Source organism: Tauraco erythrolophus, chromosome 14 (assembly GCF_009769465.1).
Source record: "Tauraco erythrolophus isolate bTauEry1 chromosome 14, bTauEry1.pri, whole genome shotgun sequence".
Classification (NCBI taxonomy): domain Eukaryota; kingdom Metazoa; phylum Chordata; class Aves; order Musophagiformes; family Musophagidae; genus Tauraco; species Tauraco erythrolophus.
In genome coordinates, this window is record NC_141478.1 from 7,224,110 (window position 1) to 7,246,169 (window position 22,060).

The 22,060-nt window shown below is 48.9% G+C and overlaps 1 protein-coding gene across 2 annotated transcripts in view; it reads right to left on the reverse strand.

The window, feature by feature from the left end:
• Window positions 1–11,206, reverse strand: part of ST8SIA2 (ST8 alpha-N-acetyl-neuraminide alpha-2,8-sialyltransferase 2) — a 30,878-nt gene extending 19,672 nt beyond the window's left edge. For both annotated transcript variants that reach the window (XM_086620368.1, XM_086620367.1), the window contains exon 1: window positions 11,109–11,206. In XM_086620368.1, the coding sequence (XP_086476494.1) occupies window positions 11,109–11,206 (98 nt within the window). The remainder of the gene's footprint in view (window positions 1–11,108) is intronic.
• Between the last annotated feature and the right edge of the window lie 10,854 nt (window positions 11,207–22,060).

Sequence of the window (22,060 nt, forward strand, 5' to 3'; positions counted from 1 at the left end):
GGACACATCACCCAGAGGACCACAGGAACTGGTTTGAAAAGGTCCCATTGGGCTGAAAGCACACGTAGCCGTTGGTGTCCTGCAGGCTGTAGCCATAAGGCAGCCCATATCTATTAAAAAAAATAATCGCCAGCTACATTTACTTTGTTTTTTAAGGTTTGCTCTGATGTTGTCTTCAAGACCAGAATTGCTACTTTCTATCTGAAAAGCACACAAGCATGATACCGGGCCTGGTCAGGGACCACCCTCCCAAAACCACTGCCCTCCCAACCCACAGGCTGTCCCTGAGGCAGCTGGGTGGGGAGGGGACGCAGAGCAGGATGCTCACAGACCCTCTGCAGGATGCTGCTTCATGGCCAGGTGGACCCAGTCACTGTAACTAACAGTTTTGGGGAAAGGGATACGCTGCCCAGCCACCGAAAATGAAATACAAACACGGTGATCACCTCCCTCCTCCCAAACTCGATACACATTTGGCTCCTGCTGACACAGTGATGCATAATCCCATGTGCGTCTGCGGGCATAAGCCAGACCTCGCAGTGCCAGGGACCAGTTGGCACCTGCACGCCGCCTCGTTAGGGATGGGCTTGGACGCACCGACCGCCCTATTAAGTGAGTGAATTCACTTTGCTGACTAAGAGCAGTGCAGTCGTTAAGCTAAGCCGTGTGCCCCCCGAGTCCTCAAAGACAGGGCAGGATTCGTTCCAGCCAACGTGGCAAAACGTGGAGGAGGATGAAGGTTTCAACCCTCCCTCCTCTTCCCTGAAATTCAGGGTTTGTGTGGAGATCAGCACAGCAGCAAACAGGACTCCAGGGCTTCGGAGGGAAAAATTGCCATATTTCCAAGTTGTCTACGGAAGGGAAATAATTGCCTACCAAGTGACAACCTGTCCAGCTTGTCCCACAGGGTGGAAAAATAAAGGTGTCCTGGGAGCCCAAACTGAGCAGGAACCAAGCCCAGAGGCTGGAAACCAGGATTACCCAGGGACCTGGTACCTTGGATCTCCATCATCAGGGTCTCGCTGAAAAGACAGAAGACGACCACATTCATCAGCAAGCCCCTCGTGTTGCCTTCTGACCAGACACTTAAGTGGTTTCTGTGGGGTTTAGGTCAAAGTCCACCCATACCCATAAATTGCTCTGCTATCGCAGGAGAGACAAAATTCAGAGACGAAAGGCATCACTGCTGGTAAGCCCGACATGTAAACCAACTTGGAAATGAGAAAAAGCCAAAGCCAGGTGAGAAGCGATGGCATCCAAGATGAATTTTTGACCCTGGAGACGAGGTTCTTGAACTCAACACCATGCACTCTCCCTAATACCCTTCTTCCCCCATCCAGAAACACAGCTCTCGCAGGCTCGTTTCTCACCTCGCCTCCCTGTACCACATTTTCACCACACACCAGGAGGAGCCAGGACATCTGACACTTGCAGATCATTCCTTGGGACATTTCACCAGTTGCTTTTGCGACTTTCATCCCCAGGAGTGGAGCAGATTGCGACTAAGAGAAGTGGTGGCCGTTGGGTAGCCCTGCGCACCCGCGCTTCCCTGGCGAGCAAGGTTCCCTCCGTAGGGATTAATTTAGAAGACATTTCTAAAGCGTTTGTCTGCTAGGATGAAAGATCCTGCAATACATCTTGATGAGACTTTTGAAATCGCACTTCGATGTGTTTAAAATCTCACTCGTTCATATTGTCACAGCTTGGCAGCCTGAGTGTCAAAAAATTCCTAAATATCAGGTGCTATTTTTACTGCTCCAACTCTTAGTCTTTCTATTGAGTCATACGACTGCATTTGGGAGAACGTGTCCATATCGTGGCTTTCAGGAAAATCATCTTGCCCCGCTATACGAACCGCGGGGGCAGTGCTTGTGCAGCCAGGCTGGCGGCGAAGCATCTGCCAAGGAGACTCGGAGTAACGTGCCAGCCGACGGCACTGCTCTTGCTCACGGTGCTTGCTATGGGCAGATCTGTCACTCTCATGCGTACCAGCCTTGCTAATTTGGTCACCTCCTCGCATTCCCCAATCCCACCTCCATCACGTCACCCATCCATGGGTTCCTGCGTGGGGACCACAAGACGGGAAGGTCTAAGACACTCAGCATCCCTACTTAGCAGGTGGTAACCGTGACTCCACATCAGCTCCTGCACAAATGAGAGCAGGTTTGGCCCCAAGATTTCTGCCCGGCTGCAAATCACTGCGTGTAATCACTGCGAGTGTACGCTGAGGACGCAGGAATCAAGACGCACGAGTTTGCAAAACAGAGACACGTACCGCTTAATAGGGAGTAAGTCAATCAGGCTGAAATGCTTTCGTGGCAAAAGCAGTGAAGGATCATAGAATCATAGAATGGTTAGGGTTGGAAGGGACCTTAAAGATCATCTAGTTCCAACCCCCAAATCATCAGGAAGGAATCAGCAGGAACGGCATAGCTCCAACGACTAAAGGACACGAGGCAACGGGAGGTGAGCCTGCCACCAGGACACTGTCCCTGCCGTGAGCTACCTGATCCAAAGGACCTGCAAGAGGCTGGAGGATGCTCGGAGCAGTGTGATGGTGACTGCTGCCCACGAGGAAGCCACGGCCCAGGGCTTCCAGGCTCTGCTTCCACACCAGCGTGTGCTTCCCCTGAGCCAGAAAAAGTCTCTCTGACACCTGTAGATCATCAGGTCTCCCATCCACACGCCCTCACCGTAACGGCAGCATGGTCTGACTCGATCATCGCGTGATGCTCTTGTTTTATCGCTGTGCTGAAGACAAAACTCTCACGCACTTGCAGGGCTCAGACGTCGCGCGCTTCACCTCTCCCATCCTGCGTACTGGCAGGATCTTATTCCTTCCTTCATCTCAGGTCCTCCATTAGAAGTTTATTCCTGGCATCGGTTCAGTTTCTTTGACTCTTGTTATTGAAACAACCAGCAGAGAAAAAGACACTGAAGCAGTGAGGTGCTTGGGACTGAGAAGTGTGTCTGTGTCTCCCTTCTGGAAGGGAGAAGGAAAAAACCCCAAGAGCCCCACGAAGAGAAGACCTAGAAAGGAACTGAGACAAAAGCCTCCCTGCTTAAAAAACATGTCTACACTGTACATTTTTCCTGAGATAATTTTTTCAGCCAACAGAGCAGAGCTATTGGGGAGTGCAAACAGCAGAGCATCAGTCTTGCAGCAGATACCGTCACTCTGAGCATTCACATCCCAAAAGGCAGGAATCCCAGTGGCTCCTGCAGCATCTTGGATGCCGCGTACCTTGGGAAATGGTGCAATATGAAAAGAGATCAAGTATGAGGGGCTGTGGGTCCTCCAGCTTATCCTCCCACACCCACCTCTTGCCTACTTTTCCCGCTACACTGTGCAGTCCCTTGGAATACTCAGGAACTCATGTGGTTTCTTCTTCTATTGTTGATGTGGATGCTGAGGACCTCTCTTGGGGTGGTTCTTCTGTACGACCATCCTCAAAATAACATCCAGTGCCTACACAAAGAGGGCTGAGAGCACCTGGATGAGAGCTGCACCTGCAACCACCAACCACCTGAGCTGCCTGAGCCATCTGCCCACCACCACAGCCACTCACCAGCAACGGAGTCGTCCCAGGACCTTCACAGGGATGTAGTCCCCAGATGACAACGTCCAGATGCCAAATACTGAAAAGCCAATAGTGGTTTCAGAGCTCAGCCTCCTCTCTCCTCCCCTGACTCATAAAGCTACACCGTGGAAATTAGGCGGCAGTAAGGAGTAGAAGTTTAATTACCATCTGAACAGCTGCTGGCTGCCAGTCGAGTGTGCTTCTGGGTGTCTGAAAAGGTGCTGGAGATGCCTTATGACAATGCTTAACCTTCACAGGGGAAACATGTCCCCTGTTGTAGCTGCTGGCTGAGAGTTGAATTATATTCCTGAGGATGAGGGTAAAGCCTGGACTGGGATCATGCTGGAAGAATCGTCCTTTGATTTGGAGCTGCCAGACGCACGGGTGATACCTGGAGCCCACTGAGAGAGGCCTTAAGAGAGCACTTCAAAACCATGTCATGACTGTGACAGTATGTGCTTTTAAAAGCAGCCCTGCCCATGGGGAGCGCTGGACAGAGCGGGACAGTGCTCAGCACACAGATGGCCAGCCTGGGCTTGGTGGGTTTTTTCTGGTGCGTGTTTGTGATGTTCCCAGTGGATTTCTGTATGCACTAACAAGGACTTTATTTGCAGTAGCGGTAAGAAAGACGCCAGTATTTAAATTTGCAAAGAGCTGACCCGGTGCCCAAGCAGCCAGCTTGATGAATCACACACCATGCAAACAAGGAACCTCAGAAGAGTCAATAGTGGAGCCGGCAGAGTTAGTGGGATTGGGGTGACAAAGCTGCTGACACCCAGCAAAGGGGAGCATCCCTGAAGCTGATGGCATTCGTGTCTTGTAGTGTAAGCCCTGAGAGCGATGATCACCCCTGGGCTGATACAGGGACTTCCCCTAATGGGGTCACCTGATGGCAGCACGTGGCATTTGTGCTGTGGCACCACCCGCTGCTTCAGGAGGAGTGTTCTGGTCCCACCATCCACACACCGAGCACCTTTGCTGTGTGCTGCCCTCCTGGCTCATCTTCCTCCCTGCTCCTGGCCTGCCCTCTCACCCCGCACCATCGCCTCTACCCCGGCAGGTTTTGGCAGCACTGTGCCCCTCTCCCTGGATGAGACCTTTCATTTCCCAACTGGAGCCAGCGCTGCTGCTGTTGATGAGGATGCATCTCCCAAGGCCACCACTACTACGATCAAGGCTGCTGCTCAGTCAAGACAAGGAGTTATTTAGATTTACAATGGGAACACAAAGAAAAAGGAGCTGTAAAGATTTTTTTTTTTTTTTTTGCTATTGCATTGCAAAGAGCAGAGCTGCTGACACCAGCCTGCTCTGCCACCATGTTTGCTGAAGGACACCTCCTGAAACTCTGCACCCACAGTGAATTTACTGTGCCAGGGAATTCCCTTGTTTCCAGACGCAATTGGGGATGGAAACCAGAGAAACGGCAAAATAATTATTACCTAATACTGTAGTTTGGGCTTATTTCTTGCTGCTGAAGGTGACCCAGGCCCTGGGAAAACAAATGATGGAGGCAACTGGAAGAAGTCTGCCTTTGGAACAACTGTTTTTTTATAGCAACTGTGCCTGTAGATGTATTTAAGCAGTGCTGGTCTCAGGGATAAAAAAACAAAATACCTGTAGCCTGAAAGCCCAAGGAAAGATAAGGGAGCTCTGAAAGGTCAAAAGCAAGTCTGCCACGCAAGTAGGCACTGATAAACAAATGTCCAAGCAGAATAACCACAGTTGCTGCAGAGAATATGACAAAAAAAGAAACCTGACCCCTTTATCCCTGTGGGAGAGGCCAGGAGGGCTCTCGGCAGCAGCGGGATCTGCTGTGTCACCGCTGGCCGCGCTCCCAGGGCTTCGCTCTCTGCCCGCGAGTATGGCAGCGGCGCGGCAGAGCAGGCCCCGCACGCTGGCGGCTGAATCGCTTCACCTCGCCGTTAGCTGCTCAACAAGCCTTCGCTGAATGAACCAACATTTGCAAGTCCTTGTTCTCTGCGGGGAGAAAAAGGTTTCCTTTGCTTTCCAGACTGGAACAGCACATTTGTGGAGTTAGAGATGGGAAACGAAAAAAACCCACCTGGGTAAAAGGGACATTTGGAGCGCTGGCAGGAGCTGCTTTGCCCTCTTCGTTGCTCTGGTCACTAGGGGTGGGACTGGCCATGGCTTTGGCCACTCTGCACCCAGCTGGGGAAGTGCATCCTCCTACCACAGCTACCGCCCTCCCCACTGGAAAGCTCAGGAATTCCCTCCTCGGGGTCTTGCAAGCTGCTGACAATCAGGACTGGACCAAAAAGTAAAGTTTTCACCAACTGTACTGGAAAGCCCTTAGAGGGGCTGGTTACATTCACGGCGCTGAGTTTTCTTTTTGTTCCACTGCATTGCTTTCCATCCTGCTGCTCCCAGCCCTCCTGCCAGACACTGATTCCCTGCAGGTACCACTGCTCCCGCCATCCCTTGGAGCTCAGCTTGAGGAAGCAAGCTACTGAGATTCTATGAAGACAGGCTGAGAGAGTTAGGGTTGTTCAGCCTGGAGAAGAAAAGGCTCCAGGGAGATTTTCCAGCAGGCTTCCAGTACCTAAAGGGGCTACAAGAAAGCTGGAGAGAGACTTTTTACAAGAACATGTAGCAATAGGACAAGGGGCAATAGCTTTAAACTGAAAGAGGGGAGATTTAGATCAGAGATAAGGAAGAAATTCTTCACTCTAAGGGTGGTGAAGCACTGGAACAAGTTGCCCAGAGAAGTTGTGGTGACGAGGCTTTGAGCAACCTGATCTAGTCGAAGGTGTCCCTGACCACAGCAGAGGTGTTGGAACTAGATGATCTTTAAGGTCCCTTCCTACCAAAACCATTCTATAATTCTGTGGTTCTACGATTCATCTCCTCCAGCTTGGTCTAGGTAGGAGCACAGGGGCTTTGGGTATGTCTTTGTGGCAGCCACCCCTGTCCCTGCAGGGCAGCAGGAGATGAACAAGTGCTTTACACGGAGGAAGGCGAGCTCTGCAGCCAACCTGAAATTAGCTGCTTGAGCTCAAGTTATCGTCAGAAGAGTTGCAATCAAAGCCTACACCGAGTATTTTCTTACTCAAATCAGTGCTCTAACATTGCTCTTATTTTACAGCCTGACGCATCATGGGGCTTTTATTAGAGACCTGCCATACCCAACGAGTACAAAGGTCTCTCCGTTGACTCCATTTACATGAACAGTTACAGGGTGTCTGTGGGCTTCTGTCCTGCAGAGAGGTATTACTCCTCCAGACCAACATGGATAATTGTTGGCTTGCGGACGCCTGCTGTGTGAGTGCACAAAAGTGTATGCTGGTAGAATACAGCACTTTTTTCAGCAAAACTTTCTGGTGGAGAGCAAGTCTTAGATCGACTCTGGGTCAGGCACAGTAAATCACAGCCTAAAAGACCTAAGCAGGACATTTATACTCCGTGGACCAACCTTGACAAGAAGCGTTACGACTACAGCACGCTACAGGCCACTCAGCGCAAGCACATCAGCCACCCCATTGAAAGGCAGGCGTTACAAAAGGGCACATGAGGAAAAAGTGGCAATTTACAGACAAGCTTCCAGGCAGGCCAGCAATATTAGATACTCCAATTCATCACTTAAAAAGAGCAGAATATAATTCCTCGTGTAATCAGGATGGAAAGGCATGTGGCCTGGACTAGCAGAGAAAAGGTTGACTCATATTGAGTCCAACCTATTACCAAGTGTCAAGTGCTCCCTAAGATGGCTCACACACTAATTTGGGAAGTCACCTGGTGGCAGCGGGTCACCAGCTCCCTCTACAGACAATCAGGACACAGCCGGACCCCTGCAGAACTGCTACTGCAGATGCATAATAACAAAGAGTCCCTTTAAACTGCCACCAAGGAGCAGAATTTTCCCCTCGTCACCGGCAATAATTATTCCACTTGATGCCGAGTCCTTTGTCTTCCTCCACGGCGAGAGGTCTGGCCCGCTCCCCTATCCCGGGGCGGATGAAGAAACGGCTGCGATTGTGTTAGCGTTTCCCAAGACGGACGCGAACGCGTCTTTTGTTTCCTTCCAGGGGAAACAAAGAGCTGAAGCCGGAGCGATGGAGGGAAACGTAGGTGCCGCCGGGCTGCAGGAAAAGTTCAGCAGCCTGGAACCAGGTGGTTGTTTGGAAACAAAGTGCCGAGACCCTTCGCAACGGCAATACTTCACCGCGGCGGCACGTGAGGAGCGAGCCAAGGGGAGCGGGACGAGTGCGTCCGCCCGCTGCCATCCCACAGCACCGCCGAGCACGCAGCTCAAGCAACGCGCGTGTCGGCGAGGCGTGCATACAACGACGGGGATGCAGCCGGACAAAAACCCGCGCGCGGGGTGGCCGCAGGGCCAGAGGAACCGGCTAACGAGAGCGACACAGCGTCGAGAGTGAGAACTGCTGAATTTTCCTCCTTGCCCTGACACCTCTTTGTTTCAGTATCTGCTGTCTGCAGGAGGTGGTATGAGAATGACTGGAGGAGCAAGATGGGACTGCTTAAGAAGCAAACATCTTTCTCGGAAACCTCCAGCAGGCACAGCAGCTCCAGACACCCTCAGCTCCTACCCCCCTTCACCTGCCATGCTGGAAACTTATTGTCCAAGGAAACGGCATGATTTATGTTTTTTTCCTTTTGCCAGTAATATTATACAGTAATATTATAGCCTTACTTTGTACCTAATGAACATCTTGCTCTTTCTTTCTGTGATTTCTTCGTATTTCTAGGTGAGAGAAATATGTTCCCCCCGGCTCCCACCCGTATGAGGCATATTCCAAAGACAATCCAAATCCCAGGCAGGGGGCAGGGTATGTGTAAAAGTGGGCAAGCTGTTCGCTCCTCACAATAATTAGAGAGTGTTTCAATGCCAAGGAAAAAGAAGAAAAGACTTGTACCTGCCTGCATTTCCCAGCCCCCCTTGGTGTCGTGAGCCTGCCAGGGAACACCTGGCCAGCTCTTTGCTTTCTGCAATGCTTGGGCTGCGCTGACCACAGCGAAGGGCGTCTACGGGGGTGTGGAGGAGGATGCTGAGCTACACGATCCATCAGCCAAATATTCCTGACCTGGGGAAGCGCTGCACAAAAATCTGGGACCTCCCAAACCTCTCACCAGGAGCTGCTCTCTCCTGGACACACAGAGAACTCCTGGGCAACTGTGAAGGGTCTCTTTCTCTACACTGTTGTGCACTTTTGCTGTCACACAGTCCCCTTTACCTACAGCACCTGTTTGCAAAAGACGCTGCTCTCATGTGACCCTCAAAGTTGAAACCCCTTTATCATCCCCTGAACTGCTACAGATCAGGCACTCAGCTCTTCCACGTTTCCCCCGAAATATCCTTCAGCCAGGTCAGAACATTGTGTTGACCATCCTTTGTGCCACAGCAGCACACAGGCATGAAGTGCTCTTTGTGCCAGGCTCCTGCGCTCAGAGCTGAGGGTGTAAGATGAACAGTGTCTGTCCCCTCACTGTGTTTGAGATGAAGGAGTTCATCAAACACAAACCACTTCAGAGATGCAATGGGGAAAAGAAGTGGGTGGCAGAGGGCAAAGCAAGAGAAAGGGTCACTCTGTCCTACTTCATGATTATTTCTTTAACATAGCAGGGACCGACCGTTGCTCTGTGCATCCCTGTATCGGAAAGAGAGCTGATGTGAGAAGTTATCTACGAATGGGACTAACACATATCCATCAGAGGGCACCGGATTGCAGGAGCCCTCCTTCACTCCCTTGGGTGTAGGGTGCTCCTCTCCTTTGCTAGTTACCTTGTGCATTACAATTTCTGAAATGCTTTATGAAACGAGCTGCTCACTGTTTCTACAGAACTCGTCTGACCCTGTCGCCGTCTCTGCGACTGCACTGCTTGGCTGTACTTCCTTGGAGGAACTACAGCAACAAACTCAGATGCCAGGGCTTGGAGATAAGCAGCCAGCAAACATCCAACTTCCATACAACGTACAGAAAAGAGAGGAGAAAACAAATATCCAAACACTGGGAATCCCTAATGAACCAGGGTGAAAAACAGGACAAGTAAGTAACAAAACACAATAGATTTTCAATAAGGGCACAGCAAGTTCTAGTGGACAGAACTAGTAGATAGACAAGGAGGGAGAAGAAAGAACAGAAGCTGGAAAAGAAGATGGGAGGAAAGCAAGGGGACCGGAGCAGCCTGTCCGATGGGGAGGACGCTTCAGAAGCTTTTCATTTCCTTTATTATTATATAGATAGTGTCAGCTCATTGCAGAGCAACAATTCATCTCGCCTGGTAACCTATAGTCCGGTGCTGGATGTTTCTGGACAAGGGTACTGACCTTTAAGCACTTCTTGCCTGTGGCACCCGATATAACATAACAATGAAACAATGACAAACATCACTGCGCTTCATTTCTAATTTCAGCCCCAAGCACCAGGTACTTGTTTTGATGTAACACAGTGGGCAATGCCACCTGGACCCAAACAGAAAGACCTTCTGCCATTTGGGCACTACGAGCGCACCCCACATTACTACAATTATTTGATTTGTTTTCCTATACTACTGTAGTGAGTTCCTCAAGTTAATGCAAACCCTCCTCTCTGCATTTGTTCCTCTCATCCCCTAAGTTTCCAAGCAGCCCTCAGAGATGAGGTTTCTGGGGTGTGTAGGGTGTCTCCCCAGATTTTGGGGCTGCTTTAGCCCCCGCCATGCAGGGCACCTGCAGGTAAACATCTACCCTGTGGGTGATGAGGAAGAGCTGATCACGAAGCCCCAGACACAGCCCGTAAGACCGACAAGTGGGCTGAGCTCTCCCACCCTGCTGCATCACCCCCACCCCACTGGCCCCTGCTCAATCTCTCTCAAGCCCTAGACTGGTCCTTGCTCCAGCACCCTGCACAATGGCCCCTTAACCATCACCCCTGCGAGCTAGTGCCCACTCCACCACGCCCATCCGGACCAGCACAGGTGCCCAAGCCCCCTGGGCTGCAACTTGCCCCATCACCCCAAGCAGACTGCCGGCACCAACACCAGCTTAGGGCCCCGCTCCACCAGTTAATCGACACCTGGGCACTGCCCGCGCCCAGATCCCTCTCTCCACACCAGTATCTGCTCCAACATCTCTAACCAGACTGGTACCTGCTCCAGCATCCCCACCCGGACCTGCACCTGACTGAGGATCCCTACCCGGACCGGCACCTCAATGTCTCTAACGGGAGCGGTACCAGCTCCAGCGCCTCTAACGGGAGCGGTACCGGCTCCCGCACCCTTGCCCGGCCCTGCGTGCCCGCCCCCCGGCCCCGTGCCCCGGCGCGCCCCGTCCTGCCCGGCGGCGAGGCGGTCCCGCCCGGGGCTGCCCCCGGCTCCGCGGTGCTGCGCGGGAGCCGAGCGAGCTCCCTTCCCACTTCGGCGCGGCAAGAAACCGGGAGAGCCGGAGACAAAGAAACTGTCCGGGTGCCCCCCCCTCCTTCTCCTCCTCCTCCGCCACCGCCTCCTCCTCCTCTGCCGCCTCCAGCACCCCGACCCTCCGCGTCCCTCCGCACCGGGGAAGGGGGGATTTACCCGCTCTCCTCCTCGATCTCGGAGATATCGGCGAAGATGAGGAAACCGACCAGCAGCGTGAGCAACGCCAGCGTCCAGCCCCGGCACGGCAGCGGCATGGCTCCCGGGCTGGGCTGGGCCGGGCTGGGCTGGGCCGCTCCGCGCCGCTCCGCGGGGTGCGGAGCGCGGCGCCGTGTCCCGGCTCGGCGCCGCCACCGCCGCCGCCCGGCGGGGCCGCTCCGCCCCTCGGCGCCCGCGGAGCGCCCGTCCCGCCCCGCCCGGCGCGGGGAGGGGGCGCACGGGGCGGGCTCTGCCCCCGCCGCCCCCCGCCGCTAAAGTTTGCGGCGCGGCGGCGTCCCGGGAGCGGCGGGCAGCGGCTGCCCCTCGTCCCGGGGCGGAAGGGGCGGTGGTGGGGGGGGAGCCGCCGCCTCCTCCCCGCCCTCGGAGGTTCCCCCGCTCCGGGCTCTGCTTTTTGTTGTCTTTTCACCGGCGCGGTGCGGTCGGGTCAGTCGTGGCTGGGGGGGGGGTGTGTGTGTGTGTACGCGCAGGCGGGTGGTTTTCCCCCGAAAGGACAAAACCGGCAATAAAATAAAGACAAAGCGAAGTACTGTTTGCCATGGCGGTGGTTGCACCTTTCCCTCCTTTGCAATGCAATAAAGCGGATCGTCTGGGATGGAAAACACTTCGTAAACAAAGATGATGAATTAGCTGTTCGGATCTATCGCTATTATTATTAATACCCATTTTGGTAACAGTCATTCTTTACGTTACCATAAATACTGACCGTCATAACCGCACTGGTCCTGCCACGACTCGCTGGAGTCGGAACAGGCAGAATTTATTAAGCAGAAACCATGCGAGGAGCTCTGCTTCTGAGGCTCTTGGACGCATCTCTGCCCCTGTCACAGCCCCTGCAAGAGACCTCTCGCAGGCTACAGGCATACCCTTAGATTTTGTTACGGAGAGAAAAGGCTACGGTTTCTATCCAGAAAGGGAGATGAAAGTGTATGGAAGTTGGGAAGAAGGAAACGGGCTGGCTGGACCAAAGAACAGACAAAAAAAATACCAAGAGGTCCTTTCGCTACATCCCGGTTATCTGTTAGTCCAGCCCTGGAGAGGAGAGACAGGTTGTGCGGGGCGTTAGGCAAGGCCAGCCTGGCAGAGCGTCTCCAAATCCAAGCGTTTGATTCTTTTGGACCAGAAAAGTTGCTGAAAATCGCAGTATCTGGTGATATACACCGCTGAGCTGGAGAGGGACTCGGTGGATTTATAATGCAGCAGAGAGAAGAAGCACAGATGTGTTGAGAGAGAGAGATACTAATTGCTTACATATTTAAAACAGCATCTTTAGCCTGAATGGGAGGCACCATTAAGCAAAACAGAGCTATTAACTGGGGCCACTTGGAAAGCTGCCATTTTCCCTTCTGTGCACCGCTTTTTGCATCACTACCAATGCATGTTGTTCAGGGTGTGATGTGCTGTCAACATTACATGATTCCTGCCAAGGTGTTTCGCACCGGGGTAAGCGTGTCCGTACGTACGGGGATGCGTAACACCAGTTTTGTGTATGGGAAGGCATACTTGGCCAAAGGCTTTTCTCTTTATCTGGATTAAAGGGTGGAAGTAGCCCATTATGGCTGATGTGCTTTCCTGGGGATTCTGAAACTCTTGTAGAAACAGGAGACAAACAAATCACTGTTACATTTATAGGTAAAAAATACAACCCAGGTGAATATGGTACAATTACACTGTGGTATATACGGCAAATTTACAGTCCAGTATACAGCTTTTATAATAGAGCATATTCGGGCCCCTGGGGAGAAAGTTATTTTAGGTGGTGTAAGTAGCCCCATAATTTACCTTCTGCATAAATCTGAGAAAAGCCTCATTTTCCTTTTGTTTTATTCTTCCTGGACTCCTTTTGCTGACCTTATTCTGGAGTTTCAGAGCAGTGTGACTGGCCTGAGGATGAGGAAACGGGCTTTGAGGTGACCTTGCTGGTGCAGGGACCGACATTGGGGGTTTCCCGAGATGCAGCGGGGCAGAGCACCAGTCCCCTGTGATTTGGGAGCACCGCACCGCAGCTGGCTTCCTGTCTTACGCATCCTTGAGAATACAGATGGAGATATCTGCTCCTGCATCTTTTTCAGCTCCATCCCAGGTGATGCTTCAGCTTCTTTTGTCTGATCTTTCTGTTTCAGTTGCCAATCACGGTGGCGATGTGCAAGAACAGAAATCTCGACGGAGGCCGAGCAATAAATGGGGGGATCGTTCAGCGCGTGGTGGGAGTCAGTTTGCTTGGATGAGGACTCACAGGGGCAGGGACGTCCTATCTGCCGAGATCTTCCTTCTGCTGAGGAGCAGCTTGTGTTAAAAGACATGCTGGGATTTGACTTGGCTCCTGCGTAAGTCAATGGAAATGCTGCTGTTAACTGAAATGAAAAAAACACCCTCCTTGCAGGGTGAGCTGAGAGTTAAGCTTGATGCCCTTCACTGGAGAGCTCCACTGCTTGGGGCTTGCACAAAGAGCTCTGTGAATCCTGTACTTGGTGTCATCTGTTGCTTTATTCCTATGAAAGATGTAGGTTGGAGAGAAAGGTCAGTCTTCAGCTGATCCGGCTTCAAAGGTGGGGACCAGGACCTTGAAGTGCAGCTGGTTTTGGATGAGGAGGCAGCAAGCTGTATAGAAGATGCAGGAATAGTGCAGCTCGCTGAATTATTTTGTAATCAATTAAAGAGGCTGTATAACATTGCCAAGTATGACTCTGCAATGAAAACCTGGAGATCTTGTTGCGCTCCTGAGGGCTAAATTCTGCACGATCGGGAGTCTTACCGTAGCGATAGAAAGAAATGAATATAATAGGTACTGACTGCAGGAGAGAACATTTTACTCTGCATTCACTCCGAGCCCATCTTTTACAGCATTCTGGCCAGATTTGGAGGAGGGAGAGATAATGCACTCTGGTTTCATGCATTGCTCTGTATCCTGAAGAACCGCAAACTGCTTTGGAGCAATTGTCATAGTTCCTGAAGCGTTAGTCATTCTGCACATTCAATTCACTATGAATCCTCACATGATTCAGCCTTAACAGGTGCATAAATGTTGCAGGATTGCGTCCATAAGCGTCCAGAGCCTCAATTTTGTGTCTCGTTTGTAAGATGGGTTGCAGGAAGATGAGAGCAAACTGTCGCAAATAGACTGTTGTGGTAAAGTAATATGTTCTGAAACAGAATAAAAGGCTATTATATCTTCTAGTTCCTAATAATTTGAAGAAATAATTCTGTATCCAGAACATTTGCAGTAAATACAACAAGGTGTACTGAAAAAAAAAAATCTTAGCATAACGGCAAAAGTAACTGCTCCAGAACAATATTGCATTTTGCTGCTTTGAAGGGAGAAGAGAAAAGAAATGGTATTTTTACATTTTCTTTTGACCTTTGAGAAATATCAGGAATATGTAATAGCCGTATTCACCAACAATAGCTCAGAGGATTCAGGGAATAAGAGTTAAACACCTAGGGACATTTACAAACAACTGGCAGAGAGGCAATGAATTTAAGATGTGGATATGAAAGGCACGGATACATAGTGAGTGCAAAAATAATACATATTTAAAATGCTTTTAATCTATGTGAGAAGCATCATTGAGAAAGGTAGTGGCTCCTGAACAAGCAAAGGAGGGACAGAGAAGATGACCCACGAGGTCTTTGACGTGCTATGAGGAATGATAAGACCTGGTGCCGCGAGGGGACTCGGGGGACCTTTCTCCATCAAATTCATAATGCTGTAAAATGCACATAACCTTTATCGTATCTGTCAGTCAAAATGAACAAAGTTTACAGCCCATTTTATACAGCTAAACAGTACTCTGATGTGGTGAACAGGCACGACAAATGGGAGCCTGTATTAACCAGAGTCGTGATGTTTCATCACCTCATTATTGGCAACAAACCTGCCTCTATGTGCTGTCTCCAAAGAAACCCATAGTCCCTCCTGCAAAAGTCAGGAGACCCCCAAGGGGTATGAAGTGTCTTTTCCTGCCCAGTTAACAGGAAGGAAGAATGCTGATTCTGTTAGTTTGATGGCTTCCACCTTCTCCTGAATGCTCTTGCTGGTGTCTACATGAACAAGTGATGGGAGAGCACCACTCCAGCATCAGGAGTCCACAGCCTCTTAGCTCATGAGTGGAAAAATGCTGCGAATAACCAAGCAGCTTCCAGAATTGTCAGACTCCTCACCCAGCTTTATTTACCCTTGGGTAAATGTTTTCCAGCTGGATCCCGAAGCGGCTAGGTCCAGTACTAAAGTGCATTCACTTGTCTGGAGGAGCTGTGAGTCTTACTTAAAGAATTCCCAAATGCTGGACAAATTGTTTATCAAAGACAGGGGGATATGGATATGGTTCTTTTTAGAGGAGCAGACAGCACTGAGATATAGCCCTAGCAGAGACATTTAAAAGCATCCCAATGTCAGTGAATCTGAATTTAGCCACGTCAGAAGGGTCTGTAACTTTCTGGGGTCCCTCCCCTGTTGAACTGAGTGAAGAAGCATCCCTGCTCCTTATCCCTTTGGCTGGAAGGGAGAGCTCTGGATTTCCTTGAAGGAAGATCCAAAACCCTCCTGATTTTCTCTTTGTGGCGATTTTTGCCATTGGAAGGAGGGCTCCAAGTTTGTCATCTTCTTTACTCTCAGAGTGGTGTAGCAGCAACAACAAAGCTTTGGTGGTTCACAAGAAAGCGAGAAGAAAATTAAACCGTATTAATTTCAAGCTCTATTAGGATTTTAAGAAAGTAAAATCAATAGAAAAGAATGGACTCAGTAGGGAATGTGACCTTATTTTCCCAGTGTCTGAAGGGGAAGTGCACACAATAGAGAGACAAAAATACTCACATCTGTAAAACCAGATCAGTTTCTTTGATGTTGAAGAAGAGAAGTTAAAACGCTGACGTAAACTAGCATCAGTTGACTGGCATTCAGGAGAAGTATCCTAAAAAGAAAAAGAGCAAAAGCAAAAAAGCCCAAACCACTAAACCCACCCAAAAATCCCCAAGCCCAACCCCATCCATTAGTGCCTTCTATTTCTTTCTCTCCTGCAGTAAATTACAAAACCAGTGTGATCCATGCAACATTTCATCAAATACGACTCACCATTGTCAAAGCAAAATGTTTGATATAAAGCAAAAATGATCTTTCTTTCTTTGTGGTCAGATAAGCTGGTTTGGATTAATAAAAATGCCACATTCACAATGATATTGATAATTTGCATGTGAAAAGCCTTCCACCTGGTGATGAAAACAATTTTTCAGTTTTGCCACCACTAGTCGCAAGAGATAAGGTCTGCCGTCCTCCCCCTCGCAATTAACCACAGACACACAAAAAAGGGGACAGGTAGAAAAAAGAGAAAAGGTAGAATATGTGTGTGCCTGTTGCAAATTGCCTGTTATCTGAACCCGATGCTAAAGTATTGATATTTCCAATTGCAGCTGCACAGCTGGCACTGTCTTACAGCTTGGCCGTGTGTGTGCGTGCCAAGCCGGGCACCTCCAAGGTGGGAAGGCAGAGCTCAGTACGAGCTTGTAGGAAGTTTTTATACCATCTTTGGAGGAAAAAAAAAAAAAAAAAGCCCTAAAACAAGTTTGCATCCCCCCTCTTTTTGGTTAGCAAACCACTGGGTGGCAGTGCTGTGTGTGCACATGTGGATGCACACACAGGCATAAAGGGGAGGACTCTTTTTTGGGGGGGAGGGGAGGAGTGTCTCAAAACTGGATATGTTTTGCTCATCCTCGATACGCTGAAGGCCACCACAGTGCCCAAAGCAGGAGAAGAATGGGCTGAAAGATGCTTCAGCTTTGAAGAGCATAGATGATTGCTGCATTTCCATCGACCTGTGCAAAACTCTGCAGTCAGGAGGAGCGAGTGCCCCAAGGTCAATGCCAGTGCTGCCACTCCAGGCTGCTCCAAGCTGTCCCAGCCTTGCGTTTATTTTGCACTGGCATCAGAGGAACAAAGCAGCCCTTTGCTGATGGTCCTGAAACGGGCACGAGTTCCCTGCCCTGTTCCCTGCCTCTGCCCTCACCCACGCACGTCGCCCTCGTTCTTCCCACCCCGTGGAGAAATAATTAACACAGCAAGGCCATATTTTCAATGGTTCAGAATATGCACATGTGCTCGGTTGTGTGCAAAGCACGCACATTCCCTGCATGCAACCAGCAATGATTTGAATTTAACAACACATCCCCCCAAGATAATTCCAAACTGATAACTATTTCTCACTTGCAATGATAGATTTTAAGTATCTGATAAACAGACATAGGTTTCAGATGCCAAATTGAGACCTCATCGGATTTTGAATTTTGTCTCTTATCTCAGATCAAAGCTGCTGAAATGTAGCATTTCTTTCAGGTTTGTTTCTGCAGTACAACTGCATCACGATACTCTGCCTGCATTTCATGGCCCTTAAAGCACAGGTCATATTTGACTCAAGTTTGGGTCTGTTTCGAGTTGGCAGGTTTGATTAATCTTGTCCTATAATTGGCAGAAACCCAGTTGATGTCCACGACTGTGTCGGGGAGGTAAATCTACCTAGTTTGAATAAATAATCCTACATGTGGGATGAAGAAATCAGCTGTGTTTGGGCATCATGAAGAATGGGAGGGTTTTTTTGCAAGATTAACTTAATATATCAGACCATTGCTGCCTATAAGAAGTCAGAGTGAAAAAGGGGGCTGGAGAAGATGTCACAAGAATAGATAAAGAAGACGAAATCTTTATAACTCTCCTTTGGGGCCATCCAAGACAGCACTGCTAACCATACAACAATCTATCACATTAGTGAGGAGCACACCTGAAAAAAAAAACAAGGAGGCTGTCTTGCTTTTTCCTGATCTTTTTTATGGTCCTTTGGAAAATTTTGATCTAAATCTTTGCAAAATGTGTGGATTACAACAGCAATTAAAAGAACCAAAAAAAGAAAAAAAAAACCCGCATGCACACATGGTCCTTTGCAAATGAGAACTTTTTCTGCAAGGAAAACATGAGATTCAACAATATGTTCCATTTAGCAAAAATACAAAATCTTAAGGGACAATGCAAAGAATGTAACTTTTTCTTCTCTCCAGCTCTTGCTAACAGCTAAAGTGCTGTGCAAAAGGCCTTTAAATGCGAAACCTCGTTTCAGCTCTAGAAAGGCACTTGATTTCTGACTACAGGGACTGTCGTTTTGCCCCCCCATCAGTAATAAATGCTTTTTTCTCCTTTTTTATACTAATATTTCTCATCCTTCGTGTCCTTTGTGGTGGGCAGAGCTGCTGAGTGAATTGCCTAGGTTTCAGAATAAAGGAAATTTTGGAAGCGTAAAGTAGGGCAGAGGGATTTTCCCCAAAGAGCCAGAAGCTGCAGGGAGAGCACATGGCCCCCAGGGCAGCTCCTTCTGCGGGAGCAAGGACAGAACTTCTTTGCCTAGAGCTCATCTCTTGGTGGCCAATACCGAGGAAAAATCACCCACATTTGATCCAAAAAGCTCTTAGGGCATTGCAAACACCCCAATCACAGCAGGAGAAGATGGGATAGGATATTTTTGATCTTGTATTTGCCTTCTGGATCCTAAATTAAAGCTGTTGAATATATGACCCTGGTTGTGCAGCACCACACGCTTGGAAACCTCTTTGGAAACCTGATTTGTCAGTTCAGTGAACACGTTCCTCGGGGAGGAAAACTTTAGTGCAGCTTGTGCCTAAATGTGATTTTTGCTCTGGTCTTCGATCATTAGTGTCCTCTACGGTGAGGAATATGAATGATTGATCTGCTGCCAGATTGCACCTAGCACAGAGAGATACCAGCACAAGTGGGAGACTGCATGACTCCTGGCAGGTTTAAGTGCTCTGTACAAATGTAGAAGGAGTAAGGAGAGAGACAAAGAGCCAGCGTGGGGGAGACAGACCACAGGCATGTAACAGCCTTCCTGACCTAGTGATTTATTTATGGCATTCCTAGAGGGGAAGAAGCCTTGCAAAGATCATGAGCCTGCATGCTGCAGTAAGTGGTATGCTGGCATATATTTAGCAGGCAACAATACAAGGCACAAAATCTACAGAGGATGGGGAAAGGCTTCCACTCCTTGTGAGCTTATTGAATGATTAGAGTTCAGGAATGAGAGAATTTTATTTGGAGGAACAAGAAAGATTTCCCTTGCTTCTTTCTATAAATAAATTACAGGAAGATTCTTGGGTTTGCTTCCTTGAAAGCCAGAGTGTTTCCTCTCCCAGAGCACGCCTACATCAAGTTTTCCTCCTGGTCTGACCAGTTCGTTCGTGAGCCTTTGCAAGGAATTTTGGATACTGACAGGCATCTCAGGTCTGTGAAAGAAAAGGCTCTGTTTGCACCAAGATGCCTGGGAGATATATTTCACAGCAAGCAGCTGTCTCCAGGGTAGGTGAACAATGAAAGGAGAACGGGTCTCCGACATAGCACAAAAAAAGTAGCATCTGTGTCAGCTGAAACCAGTCGGCCTGATGAATACTTGCATTGGCAGATGGGAACGTTTATGAAGTACAGCGTCGCATAAAGTAACGGCAAAAAGATTAACTCTGAACTCACCAAAAGGCCTGATTCTGTGAGGTGCGGAGTGCCTGCAGCTCCTGATGAAGAGCCCATTACCTTGGCCACCATAAATTGATGTTACCAAAGTGGTTCACCTTGGCTTCAGACTGGAGCAAACCCTGGGTTCCACCAGGATGGTGCAGTCAGCAGCAGGACCTGCAGCAGCATAGCAGAAGGGTGCACCGTGCTGTGGGGAGAGCAAGAGGGGACACAGGGTATTCATTAGCGCTCATCAGACCTTTCACATCACAAAACATTAAGTCCTACACAAACACACAGCCTCACTTTAGAGTTAGACTCTAAGGTCTAAGTTGGACCTCATCAGAAACAAGATCATAACCAAAAGCCCTTTCCAGCCCACTTTGTTTCTGAATTTAGCTTCTGCTTCAGCTTTGGGGATTTCAAAAGGACTAAATCCCTATGGTCTGAAGCTCCTGGAGATCTGTGGGGACATAGGGCACCGAGTCTTCCAGCTACCTCTCCAGCTGTGCAAAGCTGAGGGTCTGATGACTTGAAGAAGGCTCAGAAGCGTCAGCATTGACTTGATTTGAGGAGCCGGATTTAATTATTCCAGGAGTGGACTTAATGCTTGGACTTGCATCCCAATCAAACTTGTCTGTCATTCATAGATTCCTAGTGGAAAAAATAATCTCCATTTATATATAGGAATATAATAATCAATCAAGCTTTATTGCTCCTGCTTCCATTCTAGCAGCTTATAACCACATAATAAAAGCACATAATGAAAACATCATAAAAACACACAGTAAAAACACATTCACCATGCAAGTATTACCATCTTAGCACATCCTGGATAGAAATACTGAAGAGTTCTTGAGGCTTCTGATACGTACTAGTAACCTCCATAACACTACATCACACCCACCCTTTCCACTCGAGGAGTGCTATCTATTTAAACGACAGTGGTTATGGAAGCCGCACGTAAATGTTAGGATTCAGCAAACTAAGAACATGAAAGGGCTCCAGAAGAGTTTTGCCTTCTTGGCTTTACGAAGTTGGTTAGAAAATTCCGTGAGAAAAGCCTCTTCAGCCACTTTTGTTGTATTACAGCCCTTATCGGAAAAGCCACGAGGTGGGTGTTATACTAACACTCTTCTTCCCTGTGGTTTAAATTAAGGTTCATCTTCATAGGCACTCTGTTACTTTGAAGGATGCAAAGAGCTTACTCTGCGTCCCTGCTCCCGTTTCATTCTCCCGACACTTTTTCATATACCCTTGCTCCGGCAGAGCATGGTTTGCTCTCACTGTAGATGAATCAACACCTTGAACCTGCAATAGCACCTGGACTGGGGGGTGATTCTGCACCCCAACAAAAGATCATTGGCCCGTGTGAACTCTGCTTTACACCCAAACTGGTTTGATTCATGTCAGATGACTCTCACTGTGTCGCGTTGAGATATCAGTGGCAGAGTAGTAGCACTCTTGGACTTCTTTTCCCACCCCGTCTAGCAGCAACTCCTTTATTTGGGGAAAGTTGCTTGGGTCAAAGCCTTGTGTAGCTGGCCGCTGAACCTGCCCACTTGTCCCTTCACATACTTCCCAAGTTTCTCACGCAGGTATTTCAGTGAGCAAATAAAACAGAAATTAATCATCCATCCCTTCAGAGACTTTATCCTTCACTTCAATAGTGCTGGAGTAGTTACTTCTTCCTTTAATAAGAGCTTCTTGAATTCTTCTCACTTTCAAAGATTTTGTTTTGATTTTGAAGCCAACATTACAGTGACACCGTGAACTTAATAGCTCAGCTACAGGTTGATTTTTCTGTTGTTGGGGTTTTTTTGTTGTGGGTTTTGTTGTGTTTTTTTTTTTTTTTAAAGCCACAGATGTTACTAGTAACACCTAAGATGACTGAACCTGGTTATCTTAGAGATTAAAGGCAATATTGTTCCCATTTTTGCCCAGCTGCTTATTTTGTGTGTCTTTAGAAAACACTTTGTACTCACATGGCTTTGCTTTTTTCCTCTGTTACTTCACTCTCCTTTCTTTGCTTGACGCTTTCATGCAGAGAAAGGGGAGAAACATGAACTAAGCAAATGTGATTTGATCACAGAGTTGGTAGGGGGCAGGTACAGTCAATCACGCTGCCTTGAACTCTCTTGTGTGCGATCAGCTGGAGTTTGTTTGGAGAGAGTCCCCTGAAATTACGTAGCACAAAGATGCTGATCCAAAGCCTATGATCAAAGGATGCCTTTGCATGGACTCTGGACCGAGTGTAGTATGTAAATATTCTCTCATATAATTTGCAGATGTGGGAAAAGCTGGAGGTTGGTTTACCAAAACCCGTAGATTGATTCAGCTGCAGAGCAGAAATTCCTGGCCCCGGTCCTTCAGTTCCTCTCATGAAACATAAAAC